This window comes from Microcaecilia unicolor, chromosome 4, assembly GCF_901765095.1.
Source record: "Microcaecilia unicolor chromosome 4, aMicUni1.1, whole genome shotgun sequence".
Classification (NCBI taxonomy): Eukaryota; Metazoa; Chordata; class Amphibia; order Gymnophiona; family Siphonopidae; genus Microcaecilia; species Microcaecilia unicolor.
The window spans coordinates 263,998,191-264,016,324 of NC_044034.1; the positions used below are offsets into that span (position 1 = coordinate 263,998,191).

General features: G+C 49.5%; 1 protein-coding gene across 1 annotated transcript in view; it reads right to left on the reverse strand.

Moving 5' to 3' along the window:
• UPF3A (UPF3A regulator of nonsense mediated mRNA decay) overlaps window positions 1–18,134 on the reverse strand; it is a 99,948-nt gene that overhangs the window by 48,939 nt on the left and 32,875 nt on the right. The window contains exon 3 of the mRNA XM_030199564.1: window positions 11,341–11,447. Coding sequence (XP_030055424.1) covers window positions 11,341–11,447 — 107 coding nt within the window. The remainder of the gene's footprint in view (window positions 1–11,340; window positions 11,448–18,134) is intronic.

Genomic DNA, 18,134 nt, shown 5'->3' on the forward strand with positions numbered 1-18,134 from the left:
CCAGGTCCCCATCTTCCCCCTATTCCAGCATTGTCATCCCCCCATGTCCCCATCTCCTTCCCTTTCAAGCATAACCCCCCAGATCCCCATCTTCCCCCTATTCCAAAACTGTCTCCCCATATCCCCATCTCCCTTCATTTGTTGCATAACCCCCATGTCTCTAGCTTCCTCCTTTTCCAGCATTGTCCCCTTATCTCTATCTCCCTTCCTTTTCCAGTCATGTCCCTCCATGTCCCCATCTCCCCCTTTTCCAGCATTAGCCCCTTGTATCTACCTCCCTATCCAGCATAACAACCCCCCCCATGTCCCCATCTTCCCCATCATTTTCCAGCAGTGTCCCTCTGTGTCCCTATCTCCCCCACCATTTTCCAGTAGTGTCCTTACCTTCCCCTTTTCCAATACCTCCTTCTTCCTTCAAACCCCCTCCCCTGTTCAGTACCTCCTTTTTCCTTCAACCGCCCCCCCCCCCCACCCGGTCCAGTGCTTGCTTCCTTCAATCCACCTCCCTGAGTCCAGCACCGCTTTCTGTTCTCCCTCCTCCCACCCCAGACCATCAAACCTTCTTTGTTTCACGGCCCCTACAGCTTATAACATGCAGCTGCCAGAACTGGCGTTGGATCCTTCCCTCTGCATGTCCCACCCCTCCGACACAGCTTCCTATTTCCGCAAGTTTTAAAACCATTGATTGATATGTTTTGGTTTTGTCGTTATACGTCGCAATTGTGGACTCTTATTCTCGGTGAGACGAAGAAATATTGGGGACGCTCAATCCAGAGACAGCCTTTACTTCTTTCTGGAGAATTTAAACAAGTTAAACCCACCCTGCCAGGTTTTTGCTCGTTTGTACAGCGGGCTGTTCTGATGGGGAAACGAGTTATCCTCCTTCATTGGAGAGAAAACAGAGCGCCATCAATAGGAGCATGGAGGTCACAAATGATAGAATTGCTGAAGCTGGAGAGGCGCGGAGTTCAAGATCTGGACTCTAAAGAGGGTCGGGCGCTCCAAAAAACGTGGGCGAACATTTGGGACACACTACAACCCCTAGCACGCAGTAGACTCCTCAATTGACAGTGTCATAGAAAGGGCAGGACAGACCAATGAGTGTTTTCTTGTGTTGTGCGCAGGGAGGGGTAACGGGGGGGGGGGATTATTCTTCGGGGTAGGGGGTAGGGAGAGGGGTTTGGGGAGGGGGGAGAGGGTGGGGGGTGGGGAGAAAATTGTATATTGCTTCTAGACAGACATGATCAGATCATTGGATGTGTTTGTATTTGGACAAATGTCTGGTATAAGTTCTGTCACTGTTCGTTTAATAAAAAGATTCAAACATAAAACCATTGATTGAAGAAAAGATTAACAATCTTAAAAAGATAGATAAGTAATTTGATCATGTTATTTTGAATGTTAATAAAAAGTTTGATAACCTCAAAAAAGACATTTAAAAAACTAAATTTGAGAAAATGCGTAGAGATACAGAAGACTATAAAAGGGGTTCCATATACCCCTAGTCTAAACCTAAAGTATTTACAAAGAAAAATAGAACCTTCCACTCAAGATCAAACACCCACTCCAACACTGTTGAGCCACCCTTGGATCACAATGAACATCAAAAAGAGAGTGAAGCCTGTCATGTGTAAGTCCCGTGCCCAACAGTTAGGCATGAATATACGTCTAAGTGTGATTCTATAAAGCATGCACGCCCTTTATAGAATTGTACTTTGCACCAATTTTATTGGGTGTGGAATTTTGAATGCCATTTACTGAATTCCCTCCTAAACCTATATTTTAGTGCACTTTACTAAAAGGGCTCCTAAATAAATAAAGTAATTTGTGACATTGTTCTGGATATGCCTGCTTGCAGGCCAACAAGGAAATCCCAGGAGAGCACAATATAAAATTCTAAGAATAAACTAGGAGTAAAACAGTTAATTCATAGAAGATGAGTATTATTAGGAAGGAGACAAAGCTATTGTTACATATTCTGACTGGCAAAAAAAAAAAAGACTGGTGGAGAAACACTGAGATAAAATCTTGGCCAAGAGTTCAATTGAAACAATTAAATTGGCTGGTAGGGCAATTTTAGGAAGCTATTAATCTAAGTAAATATCAATTTACTCAAACGAAAGGGCTTTATGAAAATTGTTTATCCTTCAAATGGCTAAATCCACATGCATTGTGGAATAAAACATATACTTTTACCTGCAGCGTGCAGAAGCACTTCTTGAGGCAGACTGGATGGACCATGCAGGTCTTTTTCTGCCGTCATCTACTATGTTACTATGAGTTAGGTTTGAGGAGGCAGAGAAAAGATACCTCCGGAAAAAGGGCAGGCAAATCTCTGCAGTACATTTTCCATAGGCAATTTTCAAAGAAATATTATGTTTGTAATTTCCCTTTGAAAACAGGTGAAAAGCCTGCAGATACAACTCCCTGTGGACTATGGTGAAATTAGGCCTTACCTGCTAATTTTCTTTCCTCTAGACCCTCCAGACCGGTCAAGACGCGTGGGTTATGCTCGCCTACCAGCAGAGGGAGACTGAGAACAGTAACTTCAACTATGTACATATAACCTGTGCCCATCCCACAAAAGCCAGTATACACTTAGCAAAGCAGAGAAAACCCCCTGCAACCTGAACTCTGAATCTAGAAAACCCCTGTACCTGGAAAACCAATAGTCAACACCAACAGTGTGCTCAGACAGACGGAACGTCAAGCGCCCCGCTTTGTCAAGTATTATGGGCGAAGAAAACTCTCCGGCCCAGTGAAAGAAAAGGAATAGTCATAGCAGAACACGGCTCAAATACTTCTGATACGAACAATATCTCTGAAAATCCATAGGGCGGGCTCTTGACCGGTCTGGAGGGTCTAGAGGAAAGAAAATTAGCAGGTAAGGCCTAATTTCACCTTCCTCAGCGACCCTCCAGACCGGTCAAGACGCGTGGGAAGTACCAAAGCAGTAGAAACTTAAGAGTGGGACCCTCGAAACGCAGAAGACAGCACAGCCGCCCCAAAACATGCATCCTCTTTTGCCTGAACATCAATCCTATAATGCTTCACAAAGGAATGAATGGACGACCATGCCGCTGCCTTACAAATATCCTGCGGAGGAACAAAACTACTCTCCGCCCAGGAAGCAGCAACCCCCCGAGTTGAATGCGCCTTAAGTAACGGAGGCACCGAATGCCGCCTCAACAAATAAGCCGAGGCAATAGCCTCCTTCAACCACCTAGCCAGAGTCCCCTTGGAGGCCGCAGCCCCTCTCTTGGGACCTCCAAACAAAACGAACAACCTATCCGAAGCCCGGAATTCTCTCGTTCTGCTCAAATAGGACTGCAAGGCGCGCCGAACATCCAACTTAGCCAACCGACGCTGAGAGGCATCCCCCGAACGATCCCCCAACACCGGTAACGAAATCACTTGATTCACATGGAACGCTGAAACCACCTTAGGAACAAAGGAAGGAACCGTCCTCAAAGTCACTTTCTCTTTCGCAAAGGACAGAAAAGGCTCCCTACAAGACAAGGCTTGCAACTCTGAAATTCTACGAGCGGAAGCAATGGCCACCAGAAAAACTGTCTTCAAGGTAAGATCCTTACATGTGATGGACGCCAATGGTTCAAACGGAGGACCCACCAGAGTCTCCAAGACCAAATTCAAATCCCAAGGCGGAACCATCGGACGACGGGGCGGCCGAATCAACTTCACTGCCCTCAGGAACCGCCCTACGTCCGGAGAAGCTGCCAAGGAGACTCCTCGAATCTTACCTCTGAAACAAGACAAAGCAGAAACCTGCACCTTCAGGGAAGAAAGGGAGAGCCCCCTGTCCAAACCATCCTGCAAAAACTCCAAAACCTCCATCACCGAAGCCCGCAAAGGGACAACATTCCGTTCAAGACACCAACTCTCAAAGATGCGCCACACCCGCACATAAGCCAACGACGTGGACTTCTTACGCGACCGCAACATTGTATCAATGACCCTGGCCGAGAAACCCTTCTTTCTCAATCTGTGCCTTTCAAGAGCCAAGCCGTAAGCAAGAATGGAGAGGGGTCGGCCATCTCGATCGGCCCCTGCACCAGTCTCACCCGAGACCCCAGGGGAAAAGGATCCTGCACTAACAACCGCACCAGATCTCCGTACCATGGCCGACGAGGCCAATTGGGCACTATCAGAATCACTAAGCCGGGATGACGACCGATCCGCTGCACCACGCGGCCCACCAGCGGCCACGGCGGAAACACATAGAGCAACTGCTGAGTCGGCCACGGCAGAACCAACGCGTCGAGACCCTCGGCTCGAGCATCTCTTCGACGACTGAAGTACCGCGCGACCTGCGCATTGTCGGCCGATGCCATGAGATCCAACACCGGCCGACCCCACTGCAACACTATCCGCTCGAACACTGAGTGATGGAGAGCCCACTCTCCGGGATCCAACATGTGCCTGCTCAGATAATCCGCGTCCACGTTGTCCACTCCTGCTACGTGGCCTGCCGAAAGAGCCTGAAGATGAGCCTCTGCCCACCCCAACAACTCCGCTGCCTCTACAGCTAATCCTGGGCTCTTCGTCCCCCCCTGCCGATTCACATAAGCGACGGCCATGGCATTGTCGGAAAGAACTCTGACCGCCTTGCCCTCTAGCAGACTCTGAAAGGACCGAAGAGCCAACCGAATTGCTCGAGTCTCCAGGCGGTTGATGGACCACGATGCCTCTTCTGACGTCCATCGCCCTTGGGCCACCTGCCCTAGACAATGCGCCCCCCAGCCTAACAGACTCGCATCCGTGTTCAGTACCACCCAATTCGGCACCTCTAGCGGCATACCCTTCGCTAGATTCGGAGTGTGAAGCCACCAGCAGAGGCTGCGCCGAACCCTCTCCGGCAGCGCTAACCGCTCCTCCAACTCCTGGGACTGAGGGGACCAACGAGTCAACAACGAACTCTGCAACTGTCTCATGTGGGCCCTGGCCCAAGGTATTACCTCTATAGACGCAGCCATCAGACCTAACACCTGAAGATACTCCTGCGCTGCAGGCGCCCTCTGAGCTCGGAGCTGACGTATCTGAACCTGCAGTTTGGAAATGCGAGGAGCCATCAAAAACACCCGGCCTCGCTCCGTGTCGAAACGAACTCCCAGATATTCTAAAGACTGTGACGGAACTAGGTGACTCTTGGCCAGATTGACAACCCAACCCAGTGACTGCAAAAAGGTCACCACCCGGGCGGTAGCCTCCTCGCTCTCCGCCTGCGTTTTGGCTCGAATTAACCAGTCGTCGAGATACGGATGCACCAAAATGCCCTGCAACCGTAAAGCCGCTGCCACGACCACCATCACCTTGGAGAAAGTGCGAGGAGCTGTAGCCAGGCCGAACGGGAGCGCACAAAACTGAAAGTGACTCCCTAACACCACAAAACGAAGAAAACGCTGGTGCGCCTCTAGAATGGGGATGTGTAAATAAGCTTCTGTCAAATCCAATGAAGTCAGAAATTCCCCTTCCTGAACCGCTACAATGACCGAGCGCAACGTTTCCATCCGAAAGGAAGGAATCTTTAGAGCCGCATTGACCCTCTTGAGGTCTAAAATGGGCCGAAAAGAATCCTCTTTCTTTGGCACCACGAAGTAAATGGAGTAACAACCGGTACCTCGTTCTTCTGGCGGAACAGGCACCACAGTGCCTAAATCTACCAGACGTGACAGAGTGTCTCGCACTGCCCTTGCCTTGCGCCTTGAATGACAGGGAGAGACGAGAAAGAAAACGGACAGAGGACCGTTGAACTCCAGCGCGTACCCGTCTCGCACTATCTGCAGCACCCACTGGTCTGACGTGATTTGGGCCCACCTCTGGTAAAACAAGCGTAAGCAAGCCCCCACACGAACCAGAGACTGGACCCCCAAACCATCACTGCGACACACGGGACGTGCTGGCCGCTCCCGAAGAGGCAGCTCGCCCCCCCCGGCGGCCCCCACGAAAGGGCTGGGTTCTCTGAAAATAACGACCCCGGAACCCCCCCGAGGACCTACCCGGCCGATACCGTCTAGCTTCCTGAAAACGGCCTCGCACCGCAGAGCCCCTAGATGCCTTAGGCCAAAGCTCTGGAAGCCGCGGGATCTTAGTATCACCAAGACCCCTAACCAACTTATCCAATTCATCTCCAAAAAGCAAAGCGCCCTTAAAGGGAAGCGAACACAACTTTGCCTTGGACGCGGCATCTGCCAGCCAGCCCCGCAACCACAGGGCCCTTCGAGCCACCACTGCGAGGGTCATGTTCTTCGCCGATGCACGCAACAAATCATATAGCGCATCTGCCAAGAAGGACGAGCCCATCTCCAACTTTGCCAAATCCTGCACTAAGGCGGCTCTATCAACCTGCGGAGCATCTAGCAGCCGCTCAGCCCAGCGGAAACATGCTCGAGCCACCAGACCTCCACAAACTGAAGCCTGCAAAGCCAGCGCCGATAAATCAAAACTGCGCTTCAGAAATGTCTCCAATTTCCTGTCCTGAGGGTCCCGCAAGGCAGCCCCTCCATCTACAGGAATTGCAGTAGCCTTAGTCACCGCCATCACTACGGCATCCACAGTCGGAGGCTTTAAAGAATCTCTATCTTCCTGCGGAAGGGGATAGAGCTTAGCCATGGCCCGTGCCACCTTACACGGCGCCTCCGGCGAGAGCCATTCCTGCGTCACCATCTCTCTAAGATCCGCATTCATAGGAAATGTCCCCTTTGGATCCCCTTAACCAGCGGGTCCTGCTTTTCAGAGGGAGCCGGATCTACTGCCGGGTCAAATTTGAGCGTAGCAGACACCTGCTCAATAAGATCCGCCAATTCCTCCCTGTGAAAAATGCGGACCACCGACGGATCCTCCCGGGCACTGTCTCTCTATCTGGTCCGGACAAGGACCCCTCCTCCTCTTCCAGGGGACTAAAGTCGCCCTCTGACTCTGGAGGAGAAAAACAGTCCAAGTCCTCAGCCCACTCAACATGTGGCCTCTTAGCGCTCAAGCCCGCCCCCAGACTAAGAGGCTCCGTGCGCGACGGTCCCGCCTGCCAGGCCTGAAATAAGGACCAAACAAATTCCGGAGGGAAACCCATCCTTCCCGAAACGTCCCCTCCAGAAGCACCAGCCACCAGGCTGCCCTGAGGTCCGCTGACTAAATCCGGAATTCTTGGGCCCGAATCCAAGATGGCGGCGGTTCCCGCCAAAACCGGGACCGCCGCTGAACCGCTAGCCGGAGCCCCTGCAACCTCCTGCAAGGCTGGCGCGGGAAGCTCCGCCGCTAACACCGGCGGAGCGGAGGACTGAGTCTTTGGTTCCCCGCAAAAGCGGCAGGAACCGCCAATCGCATCGACCCCCCGACACGCGCAAAAAGGACAGCGAAGCGGCTTCGTGGACATCCTCGCGCCAATTCCTCCCCAAAGGTAAAAGAAATGGGAACTCGCCCCAAAGAAGCCACTCACAGCTCACCTTGAACGGCTGACCAGCTCCGGCACTCCAGAGTGCAGCTGCACAGCTCTCCACACCGTCTGGGTCTATTTTTTTTTTTTTTTAACTTTATTGCAGCACAATTTGAGCCCTGCTGCTATTAAATCCCTGGCACTCAAGGCTGCAATATAAGAACTGCAGCCGAGGCACAAAGCTGCCCAAACTGGAGAGCTAGCTCGGGGGAGGGACCCGGCCACCCGGGTGTGACACCCCAGGGGGCACAATGGCAGGCCCCATCGGCACCACCAACCCCCAGCACACAGAGTAGTCCAGGCACAGGGATGCTCCTCAGGAACGATCAATAGACCAGCCTAAAACTCTCAACTGATCCCTGACTCCTACCAGACCGGACAAGCTGCACAGGCTGCCTGTCTACCCTCTGCTGAGACTGAGAAAATACTGGCTTTTGTGGGATGGGCACAGGTTATATGTACATAGTTGAAGTTAGTGTTCTCAGTCTCCCTCTGCTGGTAGGCGAGCATAACCCACCCGTCTTGACCGGTCTGGAGGGTCGCTGAGGAAATCGCTGTTATAAAAATTGCTTCCACAATGTTACAAAGGGCATCACATACATTAGACTGACCAATGCATATGTCATTTGGATCATGTTGAACAATTTAAAGTTATAAGGAGGATAGTGAAGCTACTCTGACAAACTAATAAGAAAAAAGAACATTTCCTCAGCTGGCCCAGTGGCAGTGCTATGTACTGCTATGTAGAGAACTTGGGTTGGATTATCAGCTCACATCATTTACACCTTGGGCTGGTGAAGTCTAGCTCAAGAAAAATCTAATTAGCTGTTTCCTACTGATCAGAATAGCTCTGCCTGTAACATGCACTATTTTAGAAGTTCTGGGTCCATTTTAGGATTGTTTCATCATAATATATGATTAAAGATTTTATTCCCTGTTTTTGAAGGCTCCTGGTACTTTTTGTTTTGTTTTTTTGTTTGTACTTTGCTCCCTCTCTTTGTTATACTACCAAACCTACTTCCTGTCATGTCATGTCCATGACCAAGATCCCCTTTAGCTCATGTGTCATAGTCAGAGGCCTTTATTCATAGCTAATTTGGAAGTCTCATATTTTTCCCTTTGCCTCCACTACTAAGTAGTTTCACAGAGGCTTAGGGACCCTTTTACTAAGCCGTGTAAGTGTCTACGCACGCCCAATGCGCGCTAAAATGGAGCTACCACCCGGCTACTGCATGGCTCTTGTGGTAATTTCATTTTTGGCACGTGTATCGGACACGCGCCAAGTGGGATTTGATGCACGTAGGTCATTACCGCCTGGTTACCACGTGAGACTTTAGTGCTAGGTCAATGGCTGGCAGTAAGCTCTCAGACCCAAAATGGACGTGCGGCAATTTTCATTTTGCCGCACGTCCATTTTTGGCAAAAATATAAAAAAGGCATTTTTTGCAGGTGCGCTCAAAATGATTCTGCGAGCGCCCAAAACACGCGCCCACACTACTGCAGGCCATTTTTCAGCGAAGCTTTGTAAAAGGACCTCTTAATCTTGGATAAGTGAACCCCTGGATTGACTTATGAGTGTTCCTGTAGAGGGGCAATTGTGCTGTCCTTTTCTTAGGCTGTAAACCTTGCCTTCAAAGTGATCCCCTACCTTGGAAGTCCGGTAGAGGTCGACTGAATTTCAGTTTCAGTTATGGTTCCAAAACCGGCACAAAATCCTTTTTCTGCTTGATTTCAGTTTCAGCCCAGTGGCGTAGCCAGACCTGACATTAGGTATATAGGTGTGAATACCGCTTGATACACTCATAAATGATGCCTTAGAGACTCAACACACATCACAGTATCCTGCAAAATAATTACTACAATGGTACATACCCCTCAACTTGCTTTATAACAAATATAAACACCTTTTTAAGCTGTATTGATAAAACAGGTAAATATCTTTGAAGTAGCAGTTTAATTATGTAGCCTACGAAATTTATATTTTGCAGCATATAGGGTGCTGTTTCTATTGACTTCCCTTGTACTGATGTCACAAAGTGGACAGGGCAGGAAAGCACTGTGTCAGTTGGAGGCATGTTGCACAGGGCGCATATGGCGATTCTGATGCTCCTCTTCTAAGAATGGATGCAAAGCAGAAAAAGGGCATTTCCCCAGGAACTCACTATTCAAAAAAAGTTGATTTTGGTGTAATCTCAGTAAAAACATAGACCCTCTCCAGTTCCAAGCACATTGTGAAGTGACTACATTACAAAGAGGGGCATAATCGAAAGGGGCACCCATGTTTTCCTGAGGACATCCTTGCAGGACGTCCCGGCGAAGGGGCGGGGAAACCCGTATTATCGAAACAAGATGAGCGTCCATCTTTCATTTCGATAACACGGTCGGGGACACCCAAATCTTAACATTTAGGTCGTCCCTAGAGATGGTCGTCCTTAGACTTGGTCATTTCTGATTTTCGGCGATAATGGAAACTAAGGATGCCCATCTCAGAAACGACCAAATGCAAGCCCTTTGGTTGTGGGAGGATCCAGCATTTGTAGTGCACTGGTCCCCCTCACATGCCAGGACACCAACCGGGCACCCTAGGGGGCATTGCAGTGTACTTCAGAAAAAGCTCCCAGGTACATAGCTCCCTTACCTTGTGTGCTGAGCCCCCCAAAACCCACTCCCCACAACTGTACACCACTACCATAGCCCTTATGGGTGAAGGGGGGCACCTAGATGTGGGTACAGTGGGTTTCTGGTGGGTTTTGATGGCTCACATTTACCACCACAAGTGTAACAGGTAGGGGGGGGATGGACCTGGGTCCGTCTGCCTGAAGTGCACTGCACCCACTAAAACTGCTACAGGGACCTGCATACTGCTGTCATGGAGCTGGGTATGATATTTGAGGCTGGCATAGAGGCTGGCAAAAAAATATTTTAAAAACATTTTTTGAGGGTGGGAGGGGGTTAGTGACCACTGGGTGAGTAAGGGGAGGTAATCCCCGATTCCCTCTGGTGGTCATCTGGTCAGTTCGGGCACCTTTTCGTGGCTTGGCCGTAACAAAAAAAAGACCAAGTAAAGTCGTCCAAGTGCTCGTCAGGGACGAGGATGCCCATGGGTTAGGCATGCCCAAGACCCGCCTTCGCTACGCTTCCGACACACCCCGGGAACTTTGGTCATCCCCGTGACGGAAAGCAGTTGGGGACGCCCAAAATTGGCTTTCAATTATGCCGATTTGGGCAACCCTGGGAGAAGGACACCATCTCCCGATTTGTGTTGAAAGATGAGCATCCTTCTCTTTCGAAAATAAGCCTGATAGTGCTCCAAATAAATGCTTTTGATACATAAGTCTAACAGGAATTTAATTCTGTGAATTTGGGATGATAAGCTCCTCAGGAATTAGTCTCTCTGTGGAGTTATGATGCAAACTGTCACTCTGAGTGTGGCACAGTTAGTTAACGTAAAAGCACTGTGGCTTTTAATTTCAGTTTTCATTAGCTGTAGTCCATGTGTTTGAAGGCTATTTTGCTTGGAGATAAAATATGATCTTTCATTATTTAAATTTATATTCTGGCTTGGATACTGTGGGTTTAGCAGAAAGATACAGACTGCAAGCTCTGACAATCCTCGGCGGCCTCAGTGGTTCACATTCACACAACCAAACTTGAGTTTCTGTTTTCTATTTCGGCTTCAGCCGAAACCAGGTGATGACAGCTGCAGTTTTGGTTTTGGCTGAAAGCTTTCAGTTTCGATTTTGGCCCAAACTTTAAAAAGCAGTTTCGGACGGCCTCTAAAGCTCAGGCTGAGAATCAAATCTGGATCATTTTCTTGTCAGAATTGCCTCTAAGCTATTGGGTTTATCATATATTACCCAAAATTTTTTACAAAATACAAATATTCCAACCTTTGTTGTCGATGAATACATATCCATCAAAGCGATCTCTAAAAAGAATGATGTCATCAGGATTTCTAAAATTTATATATGCTCTTGAGAAGAGATGAGGATAAAGGCTGTAACAAGAGAAGATGACATTCTCGTTATTACTGTATTACATTCAGGATAAAGCATAGAATGAGGTAAAGTAGTTATCAATGCATCTACATCAGTATGATAGGAACTAACTAAGATAATTAAGGAGTCAAAATTCAACAGCATTTTCGTGTAGAAACAGCTCCTACACAGGTAAGTGCTGCTCATTGTGGCTAGCCACAGTTTTCAGGGCATTATCCAAATAATGCCAATGAAAATCTTTACTGACCATCCTGGTGTTATCCAGATAGAGGTAGATTCTGTATACGGTGCCAAAAAATCAGTACCAAAAAAATGAACGCTAAGCGCTATTCTATAAATAGCGCTCTGACTTGGGTGCCATTAATAGAATAGCACATAGCGCTGGGATCTGTGCCCAAAATTGGGCACGAGGATTCACACCAACTGAAACCTGGTATGAATCCTCACACCTAAATTAGGCACAGATCTGCTATATTGTGTAAAACTGTGTGCAAATTCTTGGAACGCCCATCACTGCCCATGACCTTACCATGGCAATGCCCCTTTTCAAATCAGTGTATAAAAATTAACGTGTGCATCTTTATAGAATACTGACTACACACATAAATTCTAATTATTGCCAATTACCGCCAATAATTGATCATTAGTGCCCAATTAGCGCTAATTGGCTCGTTACTCAATTGAACTGTGCATGCACCCAAATTTGCACGCACAATTTTGTGAGTGCCATATATAGAATCTGGGGGATAGTGTCAGGTCAGCTCGGATCTGGAGCCAGAGCCAGAAGTTATTCGGGTGCCATGAAAAATCAGTGCCGTACCTGGATAACTATCTGAATAAGTTGGGACAGCAAAATAACTTATCCAGATAGCTATCAAGTATCAGCGCTGAATATCAATGGTACTTGAATAACTTCTGGTGGCTGTCTTATACCTGGATATTCTGTGTCAGTATCCAGGTATGGCCTGAAGCTGAAAATCTGGGTATAAATTTAGATGCCACGGTCAGCATTTGAAGTCAATGCTGACTGCAGTGTTTAAATATCAGGGGACAACTGTCCTAAGTGACACTAATAACTTTTCTTCTTGGGGTAATTATAAGCTTCCCGACAGGTTCTTAAAGTACTGCCTCATTTTAAAAATAACAGAAAAAGAAGTTTAACTCAAATAAGTTGTAATTTGTCTAGGCTGGCATGTGGTTTGGGAGGTATGATTGCAGGATCCCAAAAGATGGGTGGAGCACCAGTTTCCAAGGAATAGGAGGAGTGGTTATAAGAGGGGCAGGGCAGGGCAGGGCAGCTTAGAGTGGAGAAGCAGCCTAGTGGCTAATGCAGTGGACCTTGATCCTGAGGAACTGGGCTCAATTCCCACCACAGCTCCTCATGACTCTGGGCAAGTCACCTAACCCTCCATTGTCCCAGGTATAAATAAGGTGAAATTAGATCTTACCTGCTAATTTTCTTTCCTCTAGACCCTCCAGACCGGTCAAGACGCGTGGGTTATGTCCTCCTACCAGCAGAGGGAGACTGAGAAAACACTAAGCTTTTGAAGCCTGTATATATAACCTGTGCAGAACCTCCACTAGCCAGTATAACCCTGACAAAGCAGAGAAACAAAAAAACACTAACAACAACTAGCAACCCTGTACGTGGTCACAGTAAACTGCAAAAACAAGAAACATCTTCCGCTTGCTCTTACGGAAACATGTTCCTTTGCCTTTGATAAAACAGTTGGGCTTCTACAGGTGGACTATCAAAGAAGAGCCCTACCTGTCCCGGACTCCTATCACAAAACAGAAATAAACAGTCTGCAATTAGAGAAACAACAATCTACAGCAGCCAAGAATTATCCAACAAACACACCTCCTGGCCTCCAATACAGACAGGGCGGGCTCTTGACCGGTCTGGAGGGTCTAGAGGAAAGAAAATTAGCAGGTAAGATCTAATTTCACCTTCCTCAGCGACCCTCCAGACCGGTCAAGACGCGTGGGACGTACCAGAGCAGTAACTAACTTACGGGAGGGTCCTACTAAGGCCAGAGGTCAAAACTGCTGCCCCAAAGCGCACCTCGTCCTTTGCATGCACAGGAATCCTATAATGCTTCACAAAGGAATGCAACGAAAACCAAACCACAGCCCAACAAATATCTAACAGAGAAATCATACTATTCTCCGCCCACGAGGCTGCCATTCCCCTAGTGGAATGAGCAGACCAGCCCCTAGGCACCACAGGACTCTTCACCAAGTAAGCAGATGCAACCGCCTCCTTCAACCACCGTGCTATGGTCACCTTAGGAGCCGCTGCACCCTTCTTTGGCTCACCATGAAGAACGAACAAACGGTCAGAGGCTCTGAAGTCCTGAGTTCCAGAGAGATAACAACTCAAAACTCTCCTGACATCCAGCTTGGCAATACCACGCTGCTCCGAATCTCCAGCCATATCACCCAACACTGGCAGAGAGATGACCTGATTAACATGGAACTCGGAAACCACCTTGGGCAAAAAAGGAAAGCACCGTCCGCAACGAAACCTTTCCCTCAGAAAGGACAAAAATGGTTCCCTACAAGACAAAGCCTGAAGCTCTGAAACACTCCGTGCTGAAGTAATCGCCACCAACAAGACCGTCTTTAAAGATAAATCCTTACAAGATGCCGATACCAGTGGCACAAACGGAGGCCTGATCAAAGCATCCAAAACTAGCTTCAAATCCCACGGAGGCACCATCCGTCACTGAGGTGGACGCAGCAACTTAACACCCTTCAAAAAACGCACTACCTCAGGCACAGACGCGAAGGACTTTCACTGAAGCTTCCCACGAAAACATGACAAAGCTGCCACCTGAACCTTCAGTGTAGACAAGGCCAGACCCCTATCAACACCATCGTGCAAAAATTCCAAAACTTCCGCCACCGAAGAGCGAAACGGCCAAACTCGATGGTCTTCACACCAGTGCTCAAAGATTCTCCAAACCCGGACATACGCCAAGGAAGTGGATCGTCTACGGCAACTCAACATCGTAGCAAAGCCACTGGACGAAAGCCCCTTCTTCTTCAACTTGTGCCGCTCAAGAGCCAAGCCATAAGCGAAAACCGAGCCGGATCCGGCATGATTATCGGGCCTTGACACAGAACTGATCCCAACAAAGGCAGGGCCGCCGCCCCTGCCAACCGCACCAGGTCTCCGTACCATGGTCGATGCTGCCAATCCGGAGCTACCAGAATCACCCGACCGAAGTGATGTTCGATGCGCTATATTACTCGACCGACTAACAGCCACGGAGGAAACACATACAGTCACTCCCGAGGCCAAGGCAACAGAAGAGCGTCGATTCCCTCCGCTCAAGGGTCTCTTCAGCGACTGAAAAAAAAAAATCTCTGAACTTGCGCATAGCGAGCCATTGCCCTAAGATCACCGAAAGTCCCCAGACCGACACAACTCACTGGAACACTGACCGAAGAAAAGACCACTCTCTGGGATCTAGAGTGTGCCTGCTGAGATAATCTGCATCTATGTGACCTACCCGGCCACATGCGCTGCCAAGAGAGCCTGAAGATGAGTTCAACTGCGCCGCCAAGGCTCTTCGTCCCCCCTTGACAGTTGACATATGCTACTGCCATGGCATTGTCACAGAGCACTCGGACTGCCTTGTGGCGAACCACCGACGTCAAGGCCTGGAGCACCACCCGAATGGCCCGAGTTTCCAGCCGGTTGATGGACCACTCTGCTTCTGCCCGAGACCACCGGCCTTGAGCTACCTGACCGAGACAATGTGCCCCCCAACCTTGCAGACTGGCATCCGTGACCATTACCAGCCCCTGTGGGGACTCCAACGGCATTCCTGTTCCCAAATTGCGCGGGTTGAGCCACCAGCGAAGACTGAGACGAGGGGCCACCGACAGCGGACAACACATTTCCAAGTCCTGCGACAGAGGGGACCAACGACTGAACAGAGCTGACTGTACCTGACGCATGTGCGCCCTGGCCCACGGAACTACCTCTATGGTCGCCGCCATCAGGCCCAGGACCTGACGATAAGTACGGGCCGTCGGCGCCTTCTCTGCAAGGAACCGACAAATCGGACCCTGTAACTTGGAACCAAAAGGCTGCACGAAGGAAAGTGAAGATAAGCTTCCGTCAAATCCAGGGAAGTGAGAAACTCTCCTTTCCGGACCGCACCAGTGACCGACCGCAACGTCTCCATCCGGAAAGAGGGCACCTTGAGTGCCGCATTGACCCTTTTGAGATCTAAAATGGGACGAAAAGTGTCCTCTTTCTTGTGGACCACAAAATAGATCAAATAGCACCCTGAGCGTTGCTGATCTGAAGGAACAGGAACCACGGCTCCCAACGCGAGCAGCCACCGCAGAGTGTCCCTCACTGCTGCCCTCTTGCTCCAAAACCGACAGAGGGATTCCAGAAACACTTCGGGAGAACAGCTTTCGAATTCCAGCGCATATCCGCCTCGAAACACCTTGAGAACCCACTGATCTGACCTGATTTGGGCCCAGCTCTGGTAAAACAGACTCAGCCGAGCCCCAACATGCACCAGAGCCTGAGCCCGCACACCTTCATTGGGAATTGCGGCGTGAATACTAACCTCCTGCGGAAAAGCCACGCCCTCCGCGACGATTCTCACGAAAGAACTGTGCGCGCTGGAAAAACCGACCCCTAGAGGTCCTACTACTATTAAACATTTCTATAGCACTACTAGACTTATACAGCATTGTCCAAATTAACATGAAAAGACAGTCCCTGCTCAACAGAGCTTACAATCTAAATTGGACAGACAAACAGACAGCTAGGGGTAGGTCCCACTCGATCTGCCCGGCCTATACCGCTGAGCCTCCCTAAACCGTCCTCGAGAGGAACTAGTTCTGGCCCCTGCCTTGAACCGAAAATCTGGAAGCCATAGAACCTTGGTATCACTAAGACCTCACACTAACTTGTCCAAATCTTCTCCAAAGAGCATAGCTCCCTTAAGTGGCAGAGACCCACAACCATAGCCATATTTTTTGTCTGAAGTAGGCAACAAATCATAAAAGCCTCAGACAAAAAGGATGAACCCATGTCCAAGTCGGCTAACTCCTGACCCCCAGAAGAACCAACATCTACCGAATCATCCAGGAGCTTTTCGGCCCAACGAAAACATGCCCGAGCTACCAGGCCCCCACAAACCGAGGCCTGCAGGGCTAGAGCCGACAAAACAAAACTACGCTTGAGAAAAGATCCCAACTTCCTATCCTGAGGATCACGGAGGGCCGTTCCTCCATCAACCGGGATAGCCGTAGCTATAATTACTGCCGTCACTACTGCATCTACCGTGGGAGCCTTAAAGGAATCCCTATCGTCCTGAGGGAGGGGATAAAGCCTCGCCATTGCCTTTGCCACCTTACACGGCAAATCCCATTCCTGACAAATCATCTCCCGGAGATCCTTGTTCATAGGGAAGGATCACGCCTGACGCTGAATGCCCTTCACCAACGGATCCTGGACAGTTTCCCCCAAAGCCACCTCAGGACCAAACTGAAGGGTGGACGACACCTGATCTATGAGTTCTGACAGCTCATCTCTATGGAAAATCCGCACTATTGAAGGATCCTCTCCAGGAATCCACCAATCCTGCTCCTGAGAGCCGTCAATTCCATCTGACTCCCCCAGATCACTAAGCACAGCTTCTGCAGCTACAGGAGAAAAACATTGCCTGTCCTCTGACCACTCTAACCGTGGTCTCTCAGCCAAGACGGAAATAGCCCCCTCTTCCAATTAGGGGGGGGGGGGGGGGTCCCGATCTCCAGGCCTGATACCGCGTCCAGACAAAATCTGGAGGAAAGCCCACCATTCCTGGACCGTCATTAGGCCCTTTTGTGCCAAAAACGGAGGCCGCAGGCCCAAAAACAGCTGGCTCCACGGGCCGCGTCAGACTCAAGATGGCGGCTGTTCCCGCCGAAACTGTTCCCGCTGACAGCGGCCCTGCCTACGCTCCCGCTGACCCGGAGACTCCCGACACCATCGATCCCTCCGCGGTCAAGTCGGGGGGAGCCACAGCCACTTTTATAGGTGCACCGCAAAGCTACACTGAGCGCCCGGTGCCTCTACCCCTCGCCACGAGCACGCGCGACATCGGAGGAGCTGGGCCGCCATAAACCATGAGGGACGGGAAAAGCTGTTCAGCAAACGCGCCAAACCAAAATCTCACTCACACTGCAAAAGCACTGAAGAAAGCGCTGCTCCCTCGTTCCAGCAAGGAATCTAAACCCCCGTTCGGTCCGCTGAAAATAAAGAAATAAATGACCTTAAAGGCACAGTACTCCAACTCTGGCAGCTGGAAATTGTAAGGCACTCAAGGCTACAATACTGAGAAAGCAGCCGAGGCACAAAGCTGCCAAGCAAAACGAAATAGAATAACTGACCTTAAAGGCACAGTACTCTAATTCTGGCATCTGGAAATTGTAAGGCACTCAAGGCTACAATACTGAGAAAGCAGCCGAGGCACAAAGCTGCCAAGCAAAACGAAATAGAATAACTGACCTTAAAGGCACAGTACTCTAATTCTGGCATCTGGAAATTGTAAGGCACTCAAGGCTACAATACTGAGAAAGCAGCCGAGGCACAAAGCTGCCAAGCAAACAGAAATAGAGAGCAGCACAGGGGGAGGGACCCAAACATAGGTGTAACACCCCAGGGGGAA